General features: G+C 45.5%; 1 protein-coding gene across 6 annotated transcripts in view; it reads right to left on the bottom strand.

Moving 5' to 3' along the window:
• Positions 1 to 16468, bottom strand: part of RGS20 (regulator of G protein signaling 20) — an 82099-nt gene that overhangs the window by 28088 nt on the left and 37543 nt on the right. The window contains exons 1-2 of one of the 6 annotated variants that reach the window (XM_082364764.1): positions 4997 to 8210; positions 3554 to 3647 (exon numbers count right to left, since the gene is read on the bottom strand). The exons of the other annotated variants lie outside the window; for them this stretch is intronic. Coding sequence (XP_082220890.1) covers positions 3554 to 3647; positions 4997 to 5067 — 165 coding nt within the window. The 5' untranslated portion in view covers positions 5068 to 8210. Of the gene's footprint in view, positions 1 to 3553; positions 3648 to 4996; positions 8211 to 16468 lie in introns of those variants that run through there. 6 annotated transcript variants of the gene reach the window in all.

Below are 16468 nucleotides of genomic sequence, written 5' to 3' on the forward strand. Positions count from 1 at the left end.
TCCAGAACCACTTCTATGAAATTAAGAACGTGTAATTAACTTTAGTTTAAAACATAGTTTTAGTATGTTTATCTAAGTGGCCTTGGACGCTATGTGTGACTCTGTGCCTTATATTTTTTACTTTAAAAATGTCTCAGAAATCTTCCTGGACAGTACATGTAGCTCTATCTCATTCATTCAATAGTTGGCTAGTATCTCATAGTTTAGATGCCTAGATGTATCATAATGTAACTACTGTTCCCCCCAGAGACCACAAAAGATTGGCAGATTTGATTATATAAAAATGCTAAACTTCAGAGCCATGAGCAAATATAAACAAGGCTGCCGCTGCCAAGTATGAGAAAGTTTAAGTATCAATAAGAATATTAACTGCGATGAACTGAAACATCATATGTGTGTAAATCCGTGATTTCACAGTGATACTAAAACACTCACTGTTACTTTTAGAAAATGTTAGGGAACCAAATGATTTTGAAAACTGGTAAATAAGGACAGAGAATCAAGTTTTTATTCTGCCTTTTCCTACACAAACATTACTTCAGGGTAATCCAAGAGTTGATAAGAAGTTTCTCTTTAGAAAAGTTTACTATCTGATAAATGAAGGAGAATCTCCCTCCTGGACCATAAGTATCCGACCTCCTCTCACAGCACTATGCTAGGGCGGTAATTTTACCTTATTTCTTCAGTCTCGCCCTATAAAGATCCCTCCCGATGTTTTTTTGGAGCCTGTTCAAACGACCGGGTCTTTGTTGCTGCTCTGTATTAGGAACAAAGCTCCTTTCCTCCGGAGCCACGTCTGTTCATTTTCCTTTTGCTGTTTTCTGAGCTTCCCTTGACTGGTACCAACGTGCATCAAAAGAACGCTCTTCCAGGAATATTCTCTGCACAGTGTCCTCCAGAGACACTCTCATTTCCTTGTTCTCTGCAGTAATGTTTCTGAGCATTTAGCCCCATTTGCTCCTAATTTTAGCCTCCTTTTGGTCTTTCTACCTTCTAACTTTTCCCAGCCTGGGAAAGCTTTTTCTAACATACTTCCCCCCTGGAGGCAAAAGATGATTTTTCACAGATTCACGTTAGTTACAGGCTCTGCACTGACCCTGCCTGCAGGGCGAGCACATCCAGGGTGTGCTGGGTGGTGGTGGTGACATGGTGGAGGGTTGGGCGGGCCTCCTGCAGGTTCTCCTTGGGGTCTGGTGCTCACCCCGGGGGCGGGGGTGGAGGAAGCTATGATCCAGGTCCCTCTCAGCCCGAGCCCCTCACCCCTGGTAGGACTGGAAGAAGTCCAGGGCACAGGCTGGGGAAGGGACTGTTGAAAGGCACTTGTTCGTGAGGGAGGAGGGCCAATCTGGTGTGCTGGGCACGAGGCTTCCAGAACCCAGATGGGAGCTACTTCTGAGGATGAGGGGCGTTGAGGCTGATTAATCCGACAGGAAGTCTTTTTTGGCTGCTGCTTCTCTTTCATTCAAGAATCTACACAATGGGGACTTCCCTGGTGGTCCAGTGGGTAAGACTCCACGCTTCCGATGCAGGGGGTGCGGGTTCGATCCCTGGTCAGGGAACTAAGATCCCACATGCTGCACGGCGTGGCCAAAAAAAAAAAAGGAAAAAAAAAGAATCTACACAATGGATAAACAACAAGGTCCTACTGTAGAGCACAGGGAACTCTATTCAATATCCTCTGATAAACCATAATGGAAAAGAATATGAAAAAGAATATATATATGTATAATTGAATCACTTTGCTGTACAGCAGAAATTAACACAGCATAGTAAATCAACTATACTTCAATAAAATTAAAAAAGAATCTACACAATGGAGTTGGAAAAACAGACCAACTGAAAGCAGCAGGGAAGATTTCACTGTTGAACCCTCTCTGGGTTTAGCGACCTGCTCTGAAAACAGCCACAGGTGAATACATCTTTCTCTGAATCACATGCTCCAGGCATAAACACTGATCACCTGAAGCCAATTAAGTCACAAACAGGCCCTCTGCCTGCCCAAGACTCCCACCTGTTATTAGCAGCTGGGAAATGAAATGAATCCAGTCAACAGCAATGTTTCTACTGTTTCGTGGGATCTTGAAGTCAGCGGGTTTTAAGTTTGAGAATGCTGGCAGGTTATCCTGAGGCACACTCATCACCAGAAAAAATCCAACTCACTCTGGCTCATGAAATATTAAGGACGAGCTGGAATTACCTGCATTAACTTCAGCACAAATAGACCAAAAATCAAATCAAAGCTGTGTCTTCCACTTCATATGACAGAGAAAGCGAACAATTTTTAGTAGCTAGTGGGTTTTAGAGGGAGAGAGCTTAACTCTTCCTCTGTGCAAAACTATGAGTTCTCAAAATTTTCTCTTTTGGTTTTATTGTCTGAATAATTTCGGGACTATTTTAAGAAAAAGCTGGTTCACTGTTCTAGTAAGGGAAGTCAACCGAAAGCTTAATAACAATAGACTTTTTAGAATTATGATTACTCCCAGATGGATGCTCACCCATGTCCTTACCTTTTAAAAAACTACTGACGTATGTGACCATCTGTTTTTCAGTGACTTTGAGTGGAAATCTTTACTATTTTGTTGATCTCGCTGTCGCCAAGTTTGTAACTTGAACCACCAAAGGTTTTAAGGCTATGACAGTAATGTCTTTTTCTTCTGTTGTTACTAAATGAACATATTGTATGACTCAACTTTTACAACTGCCTTCGGGAATTATTAGAAATAATAAGAAAGTATGATTGGAAGAAAATTAATAAATTATGCATGCTTTTACTTGTTCTTTCTCTTTATTTTATTATTATTTTTATGGCTGTGTTGGGTCTTCGTTTCTGTGCGAGGGCTTTCTCTAGTTGTGGCAAGCGGGGGCCACTCTTCATCGCGGTGCGCGGGCCTCTCACTATCGCGGCCTCTCTTGTTGCGGAGCACAGGCTCCAGACGCGCAGGCTCAGTAATTGTGGCTCACGGGCCTAGTTGCTCCGCGGCATGTGGGATCTTCCCAGACCAGGGCTCGAATCTGTGTCCCCTGCATCGGCAGACAGACTCTCAACCACTGCTCCACCAGGGAAGCCCTACTTGTTCTTTCTTAATACCAATCAACAATTACAGAGTATTTTGCCAAGTAGTGATGGAAATCTTGACCATGGGCTTTCCGTACCCCAGGAGGCCACGGGAGTTTCTCAAGGAGACTGTAGGTGGCTGCTTTCCCGATGACCGCTTAGCCCAGGGCACCTCTGAAAGAACTGCACACTTACTAAATCTTTGCTGTGGGGCTGTTTCAGGCAATCTTCAAGTCGCTAAAGAACATGAATTCTCAGGTTTGGGTGAGAATTTCTGCTACCTTTATAGTATTTCAAGGAAATAAAGTAAAGCAAGGAATAGGCTCTCTAAGAAGAATTTCTGAGCCATCATTGCAAATTACAGAAAAAACAGGACAAAATATCTGCAACGTGGAAAAATTAATGTCCGGGCACACCCACCCATCCTTTCCCTCCTTCTACCTTGGTGAGCAGTGTTACTATCCATCTAGTTGAAGTTACCCTCGACTTGCAACTCACAGCAAAACCAGATGAAGTCTGTCTCCTGGATGTCCTTCCCGTCTGCCCCCTGTTCTCTCTCCACGTGCCGCAGCCCGGGTCCACATCGCAGGGCCTTCCTTGGATTAGGAAGGAAGGTTCCATATCAATCACTCTGCCTCTTTGCTTGCCCCGGGTCACTAGAAAACGGGTTAAATTGTGTAAGGATGTCCTTTCTCCCTCTGAGGTTTTTCTTTTTTACTCTGCCTTCTGAAGCATCATTGTAGGTGGTGAGACTTGTTAGGGAGGAAGTTGACCTTTGGATGAATGTGCTTTGGCTTGGGAAATACATTTTCATTTTGGACAGCTGAGAAGGGGAGGCTGAGGGACAGAGGGACAGGCTGCCTGACGCTGCTCTGGCTTGGGCTCTGAAGAAGCACGGAGAGGGCCAGGTTGTCAGCCCGGGTCATTGGGTTACAGACCTTGCCAACATCACAGGCACAAGCCAGTCGGGAATGTGGTTTGCTTCTCGCAGTTTCTTGTGTGCTATGGCTCAGGGACCTAACCGTTGTGGAAGGTGGCTTGCTGGAGTGCAGATGTAGCCAAGGTTAAAATGATAATCTGTATATTCTCTATATATTTACAGAGAATACAGACCCTGGCAAAGCTGTTCTCTGCTTTTGGGAAGTCAGAAGAGTGCTTGCCTTGAGGAGGGAGTTCGGGGAGCTGGTAACGTGCTGTTGTACAGTGCGGGCGTTCGTTACACAGGTGTGTTTGGTTTGTGAAAATGTACCAAACCTTATGTGCGCTTTTCTATTTGTAGGGCATCATTTTAAAGAAAGCTAAAAACGCAATCGGGAAAGGCTAGCAGGAGACAGGGTAATGGAAGAAGTGGGGGGGACCCCGCTTTTATCATCACCGGGATACCTGTCCCCGGCCAGGGCACTGACCGCATGAGCCTCGCAAGGGCCACGGGGCAGTGAACACGGGCCTGGGAAGCCCTCCCAGCTCGAAGCAAGCACGACGGACTCCAGATGCCTGCTTGCGCCTCTCCTATTTAGTTGTTCCTTCGTGATTTTCCTCCGCTGCAAGGTGTTTTCCTTGTCCTCCCAGCGTTGTTGACCCTTGTGTCACAGAACTAGAAAGCATTATGAGGAGGAAGCTTTCAAAGAAAACTAATGACTGAGGTGGTGTCTGTCTGATGCAGAAACCCTACACAGGTCTTCGCCTAAATCTGGTGTCCAGTAGGCACAATCACGCTTACTGCAAAGGACTTTCGTATTGTCCAGCATCCTGGGATACTGTCAGCAAGACATTGGGAGAAGTGGTAGAGGGGATCCCTTCTAAACATCCTTCCTGGCTGCTCCGTTTCATGGTTTCCCAAAGGTTGAAAACATGCCAAGTCTGTGTTTGACGGCTTCTCAGGAGGTTCAGGTAAAGAGCGACCCAGTTATAAATCTAGCGTAAGGAGGCTAAAAATAGGACTTGCGTTTGTTTTCAAAGTGTTCTCCTGTTGAACTGATCACAAACGTGTACTGAGCACCCCCTGTGTGCATTACCGCTGCAGGCGCTGGACCGCGGGGGTGAACTAGACTGCTTCTGCCAAGGGTTCCAGTGAGAGAAACAGACACAAGCCATGAAAACAGATAGGCTGGAGAACTCCGGGTCTGAGAAGTGTTGCCAAGATGGGAAATGGTTGAGACCCTAGAGCATGACGTGGGGACGACAGTCACAGTCAGGGCCTCGGGGGGTCTCTGAAGAGCGGGGGGTCTCTGAGGAGGGGGCACCTGAGGAGAGGACTGTGGCGTGGCGTGTGGGGCGTGAGGCTTCTAAGAAGGAAGTGCAGCCACGAATGAGATGGGCATGTCCCTGGACCACGCGGGAAGTGCGGAGGAGGAGGAAGGATGGAGGCTGCTGAGGACAGGTGAGCACAGGTGAGGGCCAGGGAGGGGGGAATGGGCTGGAGGCCTCAGAGACCAGGGAGCTTGTGCAGGAAAGGATCAGAGCGGGCGAGCGGGCGGGAAGGGCGGTGCGGTCCTGGCGCGGGGATGGGGTCTGAGGATGAGGTTTCCCAGGAGGTGCGGGCGGTCATCGCCGACTCCAGGGATGGCTGAGGTGTGGGCTGACGTGGGGGAGGGCAGTGGACTTCTGGGGTCGAGAAATCAAGGCGCTGGGAGACCAGAGTACAGCACAGGTCATTGCCAAGGATGCTGAAGAAATAGGAGAATGATGACAGGAACGGCGCTGGAGAGGAAATGATAGCCACACGCTAGAGTCTTCTACGTGAGGGGCAGGGACCCGAGGGCGAGCAGGTACTGGAGGGAGCGGTACTGGGGCTTCGGTCTAGGACATGCATTCGGAAGAAGTGTTTTCTGTATTGTGGTAAACGCACGTGACAGAAAACACACCACTTTAACCATTGTTAGGTGTACGGCTCAGTGGCGCTAAGCGCGTTCACTCTGTTTTCCAACAACCCTCACCTCCATCCACCTCCAGAGCTCTTCTTCTTCCCAAACTGAAACTCTGTCCCCATTAAACACTGACTTCCCCCCTCCCCCAGCCCCAGGCACCCACTGTTCTACTCCCTGTCTCTGTGAATGCGACTCTTCTAGGTTCCTCAGATAAGAAGAATCGTAAAATATGTGTCTTTTTGTGACTGGCCTACGTCACTTAGCATGATGTCTTCAAGGTTCCTCATGTTGTGTCCCGGGTCAGACCTAAGAGGGAGGGTTTTGGGGGAAGATAGTGAGGAAGTGTCTTGGAAATGGCAACGGGAGCAAAGAGACACCCATGTGACTTCTAGGAGTGGACGTAAATGGTGCAATTTCAGCAGAAAAATGTCCCTGATTACCAGGGCCGTGGGAGAAGCACTGTCCTCGGAAGAGTTGCCACACTTCAGGGAGAGACAAGAGGGGAGGGACATCGGGGGACAATGTGGAGAACTAGGGGTGTCTTGCTGATGACTGACTGGGTCCCGGGGAGCACAGCGGGCGGGGTGGAGGGGCACCTGATGAGGTCAGATCACGGGACGAGCAGCCCTGCGCTGACCAGGACCAGAGACGCCCAAGGGGGTTTAACTGGGGGCTCCTGCATGTCTCGGGCTTCCAGCCCACAGTGGGACTTACAGAAGGATCGCTGGAAAACGTGAGTGATCGATCAAGAATTTTAAAAAGTCTGTGTAGTGGGAACGTAGGAAAAGCCATCGTGGGCTTTCAAGTCAGAGGTCCTTCCAGGCTGACCTTTGCACTTGTGAGGCCTGGACCAAATTCCCTCACCTTTCTAAGCCCCCCGCCTCCTCATTTGTATGATATGAGCCACACTGAGATTTGATAAAAGTAGTGAATGAGAGAATGTACACGAAAGGTCTCTGAAACCATGAAGTGCTAATCCAATGCCATAATTATTCCTCTGACTTAGTACTTACTGATGACACTTAATGTAAAAGACTATGGTAAGTCCTTAAATTGTGTTCTAAGATCATAAACAAATTGATCCTATGCCTTTGGGTCTCTATTTGGTGGCGTCAACTAGCCAGGCCCCTACCTGTTCACTCTCAGACATCTGGCACCTTGACCATTCACCAGCCTACAAGCAACCTAAACTGCCTCTGAGGGAAGGCAAGCAATGACCAAAATAGCGGAGAAAAGCTAAGGATGGGAGGACTAGAGAAGAGGGGTGTAAATTTGTTGGCTTGTCAATCAGAGCAAAAGAGCAGTTTTGTGCTTTCACTGGGGAAGCCCGAGGAAGGCCCGCTGGGGACGGAGCAGGAAGAGGTGTGGGTCCAGCCCTGGCTTGCCCACCGTCAGTCTTTGTGACCTCAGCAATCGGCCACCTCCCTGGGCCTCGGCTTTCTCACCTGCAAACTGAAGGAGCAAGATGCTCACTAAGCTCTTCTTGTTATTCTACGATGCTGTCATTCCCTGGGTGAACTATGAAAACATTACCAAATGAAAAAAGCCAGATAAAAAAGTCCACATATTATATGATTCTATTTATATGAAATGTCCAGAACAGGCAAATCTGTAGAAACAAAAAGTAGATCAGTGGTTGCCAGGGGCTGCAGGAGAAAGAGACTTGGTGAGTGACAATTAACGTGGGTAGGTTTCTTCTTAGAATGATGAAAATGGGAAAATGTTCTAAAGTGGATTACAGTGATAGTTACACACTGTGAATATACTAAAAGCCCCTGAGCTCTGCATGTCTAATGGGTGTGACCTTACATAAATCACTTGCCTGAGCTGAGCTTCTGTTGGCCAAGTCATTCCCACTTTCTGTTTCATGAAGTTCATTTGAGTCGGGTACAGTAGCTAATTGGGCATTGTTCATTTTGTTGGGTGTGACAGTGGCATTCCATGACTGACAGCTGAGACACATCAGAAGAGGAAAGAAAAATACCCAAGGAAGAAGGGAGAGAGAAGACAGCGGGGACCAGCGGCCGTGCTGGGCTGGTGTGCCCGAGCACAGAGACAATGCTGGGGAGACAGGGATAATAAGAGCATCCCACAGCACTGGGGCGTGGTCCATAAGGGGACCGGTGCCCGGCTCCGGAGGGAAATGCTACGTCATAGCCCAGAACCACGGTATTTATCAGAAATCTTAAAGTGTGTATTTGGGGGGGAAAAGTGCCACGGAAATCCTTTCCCCGCACGTCCCAGCGCGGAATGCAGATGAACATGCCGGGCGTGTTACGTAGCATCCCAGGGCTTAGCACCGAGGTCAGGAATGCAAGCTCTTTCCCTGGTGAAAAGCACTTGAGTGCTCTTCGGCCCAGCGAATTACAATATTTATAGTCTTTCCTACAATCAGCAGGGGAGAAGTGGGTTCCCAAAGTGCATCCCGAGAAACAGAAATGCGTAAAAGGTAACTACTTACATTTCAGGTTTTATTTAATGGAGAAGACAATGGGTAAGCGCAATTAATGCCACGTAAGCCCTGTGTTCAGTCTCGAACGTATTTTATCTCTACCTCTGCCTTGAAAATCTAAGTAAAACTAGAGCCTGCAGGGTATCGTGTATTACGCATGCTTCAATGAAACCCTAAGAATGTGAATTGAAATTTCATGTAAACACAGTGAGAAGGCGGCCATCTGCAAGCCAAGGAGAGGGGCCTCAGGAAGAACCAAACCTGCCCACACCTGGAGCTTGAACTTCCAGCCCCCAGAACCATGAGAAAATAAACGTCTGCTGTTTAAGCCACCCCGGCCTGTGGTATTTTGTTATGGCAGTCCTAGAATACTAATATAGTCAGGCATTAAATGATGTTAAAATATTGTTCATTTTGTTGGGTGTGACAAAGGTATTGCTATAATTATATGGATATCATATTTTAAAGTGTGCTTACTATAAGGTTATCATGTTTCTTTTTTTTTAAATTAATTAATTAATTAATTATTTATTTATTTATTTTTGGCTGTGTTGGGTCTTCGTTTCTGTGCGAGGGCTTTCTCTAGTTGCGGCAAGCGGGGGCCACTCTTCATCGCGGGGCGCGGGCCTCTCACTATCGCGGCCTCTCTTGTTGCAGAGCACAGGCTCCAGACGCGCAGGCTCAGTAGTTGTGGCTCACGGGCCCAGTTGCTCCGCAGCATGTGGGATCTTCCCAGACCAGGGCTCGAACCCGCGTCCCCCGCATCGGCAGGCAGATTCTCAACCACTGCGCCACCAGGAAAGCCCCTATCATGTTTCTTAAAAGTAACATTCGTTTTTGTTTTAACTGTCTTTAATAAATAACATTTATAATGAAGCTTCCTATCCTTGCCCCTAAATTATGAGCTGGAGCTACGGAAACTCTTATGGATGAGGCGGCCTTTCCTTCTCACAGGTGAGAGCAGGAACTCAGCCGGTGCTCCAGAAGCTCGCTGCACCCTGGCCCAGTCTGCTGGGGCGCTCCCGACCCACACTGTCTGCGGAGCACAAATCTCACGCACGGCAGGCCTGGATGAATATTTGTTGGTTGAAGAACTTCTTTTCCACCAGTTACAGCAGATGGGTTATGAAATGTATTAGTGTATATGCAAATTAAGGATAATAAAAAGGTACAAAAAGGCATGTTCAGAAGTAACTAACTAGCCTTTTCTACTCTTTTCAGGTCTGTCTGGGCAAGTTTTCTCTCTTTGTCTCTTTTTTCACAGATTCTACTTTTCCCCACAGAAAATTCTCCATTATCCCTTACTGAATGGTAGCGTTGGGCTATTCAGACTTTGCCTCACGTACATTATTAGTTAGAATTTTCAACTGTGACGATGATCCTATTATAAATGATATGAGATATCCAGCTCCCATCCTATTTAAAGCTTTTAGGCTGTGAGTAATTTGAATCCCTAAAAGCCTTCAGCATCTGAGCTCTCATCCCCAAAACCTTTGTGTGTATCACTTCTCTCTGGCCCTTCTTCATTGGTACTTTTGGGGCTTGTTAACTGTCATTAAATTTTCCTGTTAGCATGAAAATGCGAAATGCTGAAATGGTGGATACCAAAAGGAAACTTGTTAGATCCTTCGATTTTATTTCCTATAGGAGATTATCTTTAATTGGATCTTTGGCCTGTCCTTCTGAATTTTTACTTTTTTTTTCCTTGAGAGTACATTATTTTTCTAAGAAATGTCATTGTTATTGGTTGAACTTATTTTCACACAGGCGGTTTCCTACAAGAACCTGGTAATACTCCACACTGACATCTAGGTTACAGATCAGAGGCAGGCCCACATATTCTGTAAAGGACCGGAGAGTAAATACGGTAGCCTCCGTGGGCTCATTACAGCTGTCAATTGCCCCATCAGCCCCAAAACTGTCACAGACATCACCCACATGAACGCGTGGGGCTGGGTGTCAATAAAACCTTATTCATGGACACCGAAATTTGAACTACATAAAATTTCTGTGTCACGAAACGTTCTTCTTCGATTTCCTTCCCCCAACGATTAAGAAAGCTAAGAACTACTGAGCTTCCGCGTTAGTGAACACCTGGAGGAGCTGGGAGGGTGGGGCACCCAGGGAGGGGGGCAGCTCCTCGCCCCTCCCCCAGGCCTTGCCCTCAGACTCCTTCCATTTGGCCGTTCCTGAGTTACTGATACCCTCCTCCCCGCCCAGCAAGAAGGGAACCTGCCAGGGCTGCCACTTTTCCCTGTGTCCCCAGCCTGCAGGCCCACTCCATCAAGATTTTGGACTTGCTAAGTTTTGTGAGCCAATTCCTCAAAAGCAATCTCTCTCTCCCTATATATATATATATATATATATATATATATATATATAAAATAAGTAAATAAACAATGTTTAAAAATATAAAAACCTTTCTTAGTGCACAGCCCACAGAAGGACAGGCCGTGTTCTGGCTTTGGACATGGGCCTTAGTTAGCTGTAATAAATACACAGAAATGCTCAGCAGACTGTTTACAGCGTGAGAAAAGGAGGTGCAGGTTCTGTGGCAGAAATAGCCACTGATTAGGCTCCAGAATTTCCCCCCACGAGCCCCCAAAGTTTAGCGCCACAGCACAGACTCACGTTTCCGCCTCTAGCCCCCCGCCAGCCCCTGCTTTCAAAACACTCCAATCCAGCTGTCCCCTGGCATCACAACTGGAGCTCTCGTGGACGTCTCAGACTCCGGCGTCTAAACGGGCTCAAGTCCCACCCCCTGCCCCCGCTGTTTCCTCCCCCGTGGGCTTCGAGCCCATCCACGGTGCCCCAGCCACTCACATCCCAGGAGTCGCCTAGACTCTTCTTTTCACCTCACTCATTGGTAAGCTTGCGCCCTCCTCTCCAAACCCACTGCACACCCTCCAAAATGCATCTCCCTCTGCTCTATCCCCCCCAGATTTTTGGCTACAGTGGCAGAGATGAGTAGTTGCAATAGAGACCACATGGCCCTCAAGGCCTAAAATAGTTTTAAAATAGAATCCAGACTTTGTTAGTCCCCTCCTGTGCCCGTCAATGGTAACGCATGACACCAAAATAAAATCTCAACTCTTTATCAGAGCCTGCTTTTTCCCCTAACAATCTCCAACGAATGCACAACTTCCCCTCGGCCTAAATGCGCAAAGGTAGCGGTAACCACACCTTCTGACTCCATTTACTCTGTGGAGCTGTCCCCACGCGGACCCAAACCCGCGCCGTCTGGCTCCAGGCACGGGTCCCTCTCAACACCCGCACAGCAGCACCCTTCGCGCCACAGCTGTGCACAGGCTACGGTCACACAGACTGGGGTTGTTCTGGGACGCCCGTCGGTGGTCTGCTGCCGATCAGAACGGGCTAAGGGACAGGCCAGCACACGGTCACCCTGGTTCCACGCTGCCTTCGTGTTCCCAAGACAGCTCCCGGCGGCCGGGCCCATGGGACGTTTTTGTCTGCTGTTCCCAGGGGGTGTGTGACAGGATCTCTGTTCCTCAAGGTTTTGGTTTTCTACAATTTGCACCAAAATATCTCCTGAATTTTAGGGCCCCACGCCCTCGGCATGAAGGGTTCGATGGCTAGTGTGCTGAACAAGCAGATATAAAATTGAAATGGATTGAAATGTTTAATGGTGATGCATTTTGGGCTCTTTGTAGGGAACCACAGCCATTCGATTCTCCTTTGGTGAGACCACATAAGGCAGTCAGACGCGGGGATTTAGGAATAAAACCCCCATCCTAAGGGATGCATAAAAAGGCTCATAAAGGACCAATTTCCATTAAAAAATAATCTCTATGCAGTCTCCTGATTCTCAGACTACTTTTGATAGATTTTAACAAATATGTGCTCTAAGTTAGAATTTATAGTTTTATTTCCTTCATGATTTTGAACAGATCATTAGAAGATAAGGGAAAAAATAATATGCCTTTTGGGGGTTAGTTTATGAGATGTGTTTACCACGAACAGGTGAGTTATGCACGTTACTAGATTTTGCATACTTTTTTCATACCTCTTTGTGCCATTGTATTCACCCTCCTTTAACCCAAATTTATTCCACCTGGTCTGGTACGCTGTTCAGTCGTTTTTGTTAATAAGTACTTCATTTTGCCAAAAGAACAGTACAGAACTTCCCAGTCATTTAAAGGTCTAGAAATAACTTACTTGCTTTAGCGGAAACTTAGCTCTAATGAGAATTTGATAAATTCTAGGTTGTTGTAAACTAGACCCCATAATTCTTTTTTTTTTTGGCCTCGCTGCACGGCATGCAGGATCTTAATTCCCTGACCAGGGATCGAACCCGTGCCCCCTGCAGTGGAAATGCGGAGTCCTAACCACTGGACCGCCAGGGAGGTCCCGAGACCCCATAATTCTTGTGCCTTGATTTAAACCTGCGTACAGATTGTAAAGAGTGCAGTCAGATGCTAGACCCGCAAAGCTGGCTCTTATCACGCTACAGAACTAAACACAGATGCATCTTGGGCCTCAGGGATGCAGGCCGGGATGCGGGCCGGAACGCTGTCCCACTGGCTGGGGAGCGGGCGGGCGATCAGGAGAGGCCTGCTACTCTAGAACCATCCAACTGCCCCCGGGACTACTATTTCCATTCTAAATTTAGAGCAGAACTTAATTGTTTCCATATATTAGTGAGGTCTTTTTTTAAAAAGAAACAAATGCTGAAGTCAAAATAAAAGAGCAGAGGGGTAACAGGAAATATACTGTAAAAATATTTAAATAACATGGAGATAATATTAAAATTACTCACAAACCCCACAGACTCTCCTCTTTAAAGATCAACTAGCTGTCCTTTCCAGAAAATATTGTTAGCCTTTTCTTCATATTTCCTAATATGGTTTTCTTGTTGCCAACATCTTATAATAAACCCTAGTGGATATAACACCAAGTAGCTAGATGTGAATTTTGCTGAGAGCAGACTACTTTGGATGTAATTCTTCCTGCCATTAAAATTTATTTATTTATTTATTTGGATTTATTTGGTCTAAAAAAACAAAGATTTTGGCAAAATATGAATGCATAAACTTATTTAGTAATATTTTCATAGATATTAAGTCATAGGTATAGGCATTTCATATCAAAGAACTTTTTTCAGCACCTTGTTTGAATGGTAAAAGTTTTAGAATCTGTACCAGATATAAATATACCAAAATATGTGTTTAAAATCAGATTATCCATGTTCAGGGGCCTAAAATAATGATGGATAAATATTAGAGGAATAATGATAACAGCTACCACTTAACTGAATACTCTCGTAAACGCTCTACTGTACATTTCTTGTTATAAAGTAAGTGTAATTATCCCCGTTGTACATATTTGGAATCCGAGGCTCACAGAACTAGCAAGCAAAGTCAAAATTCAAACCCAGTTCTCTTTCATTCCAGTGCTCATGCTTTTTACATCACACAACTGCAATCTGAAGCAGGAAGAGTTGCAAGGATTATAATGTACTTCTTTTCCTTCTTTAAACTCACAAAACATGTATTGCATTTTATATTCATACACAGCAAAATTTTGAATGTTCGTTTTCTAAATTGCATTGGAAACAAATGATACTATAGAAAGATAAAAAATGTGATTCCAAGATAGAAGAAAAAGAAACTTAATTCAAGAAAAATGGTAATAGGTCAGCTCCTGAGCAACAACTAAAAATGTTAGATGGATAACTGAAATCCCATTTCTAAAGACATCAAAGAGCTGTGGAGGCAAAAAGGCTGAATTACCTAAAGTGTCTGAGGGAGAGCTCCTCCCCAGGGAGCAGTCTGTCACCGTGTGTCTCCTTCCCTGAGGGCGTATGTGGACTCTGGGCATGGGCTGAGGCTAGAGTCTCAGATGGGAGAGCACATCTCCCTTCAATAACAAGGTCTCCCCCAGACACACAGCTGCCCTCCTCGTGACCTTTACCAGACCGTGGAAGCCACCTGGGGAAGGCAGGGGCAGAAAGAAGCCTCTGAAGGTGAGACCGAGTCTCCTAGTCTTTCAAGACTGAGGAGATAGAAACCCGTTAGGCTCTAAATCCGAAGCCCAGGAGAAAACACTTGAGGAATGGGAAGTAACCGAGGTTACGTAAGTCTTACTAAAATTGCAACCCGTCCCAACCCATTTCAATACCTGTTAGGACTGAAGTCATCAGCTACTCATTCTCACAGAGCAAATCCCTCCAAGGGAGATTCCTTGCTGGTGGAAGATGTAATCCAAACCTATACGGTTTCTTTATATATGATGTCTACATACAACAAAAATTACTAGATACGTGAAGAGACAGAAAAATGTGATCAATGATTAAAAAACAAACAACAGGTACAGGCTCATAAAAACCTCAACACTGGATTTAGTAGGTAAGAATTAGATGGAAAAACTGATGAAAACATGGAGAATTTCATCAGAAAATTGAAATGTATTAACAAGCATCAAATGGACATACTACATTTAGAATAAAACAGTTTTTGAAATTAATGATCACTAGATGGTTTAACAGAAGACTGGGCACAGCAGAAGACAGGTCACGTGAACTAAAACACACGTTAAAAGAAAGTATTCAAGTTGAAGGAGAGACAAAAAATGGACAAAACCTAGGATCGAATAAAAGACATACGTATGATTTGAGTCTCAGAAGCAGGAGAGAAAGGGAGAAAACTGCTAAGAAGCAATATCTGAAGAGATATTGAGTGAAAAATTTCCAAAGCTGATGAAAGAGATCAGTTCACAGATACAAGGAGCCCAGTGAATCCAAAGCAGGACAAATATAAAACCACACCTAGGCACATTGTGTTCCAACAGTGGCAAGCCAAAAACAAAGAGAAAAATTTTAAATGAGCCAGAGAAAGAAGATATGTCACCTTCATAGAAGCATGACTTTTCAGCAGAAACTACAGAAGTCGAAAGGTAATGGAATGAGAGTGTAAAGGCAAGGCACAGATTGGGATTTGCAACACACACACAGATAGACAAACAGATACACACACACATTTTTGACAATAACTTATATCCAGCATATATTAAAAACTCTTACAAATCAATAAGAAAAACACAGACCATACAACAGAAAAATAGGTCAAAAACTTGTAGAGGCAGTTTACAAGAGAAGATATACAAATGGCTGAAAAAGATGTTCAGCATCATTAGTAATCAGGGAAATACAAATTAAAACCACAATGCTAAACCTCTATGGACACCAGAATGACTACCATTAAATCAGTGGACAATACTAAATGCTGGTGAGGATGTGAAGCAATATATGTTGCTGGTAGGGGTGTAAGTTGGTTTGGCGTGTAAAAACCGCCAGTATCTAATAAAGCTACACATATACTGGATCTATTACCCAGCAATTTCATTCCTGAGCATCCAATGGAAATCAGGGCTTAATGTTTATCAAAAGACATGAATAAGAATGTTCACATTAGCATTATTCACGGTGGAAACAACTCAGATGTCCTTTAGGAGTGGAATGGAGGGACTTCCCTGGTGGCGTAGTGGTTAAGGATCTGCCTGCCAAGGCAGTGGACACGGGTTCGAGACCTGGTCCGGGAAGATCCCACATGCCGCGGAGCAACTAAGCCTGCGAGCCACAACTACTGAGCCTGCGCTCTAGAGCCCGTGAGCCACAACTACCAAGCCCGTGTGCCACAAATACTGAAGCCCGCGTGCCTAGAGCCCGTGCTTTGCAACGAGAGAAGCCTGCACACTGCAATGAAGAGCAGCCCCCGCTCTCCGCAACTAGAGAAAGCCCGCGCACAGCAATGAAGACCCAACATAGCCAAAAACAAATAAATTAAAACAAAAAAAAAAAGAGAGTGGAATGGATACGTGAACTGGTGTGTATTCACACAAAGGAACACTGCATTGAAAAATAACAATATATGCAACAGTGAATGAATCTCAAAAACATAATGCTGAGCTAAAGAACCAGCTGCAAAGAATATGTACTGTCTAATTCTAGAAGAGGTTCAACACCAGGCACAACTAATATGTGGTTTGGGAACTTACAACAGTGGATACCTGTGAGTATTGGCTGGGAGGAAGCAAGAGGGGATGTTACGGATACAGGTTGAGAATATCCGGTATCTT

This window comes from Balaenoptera borealis (genome assembly GCF_965194805.1).
Source record: "Balaenoptera borealis genome assembly, chromosome: 17".
NCBI classification, from domain to species: domain Eukaryota; kingdom Metazoa; phylum Chordata; class Mammalia; order Artiodactyla; family Balaenopteridae; genus Balaenoptera; species Balaenoptera borealis.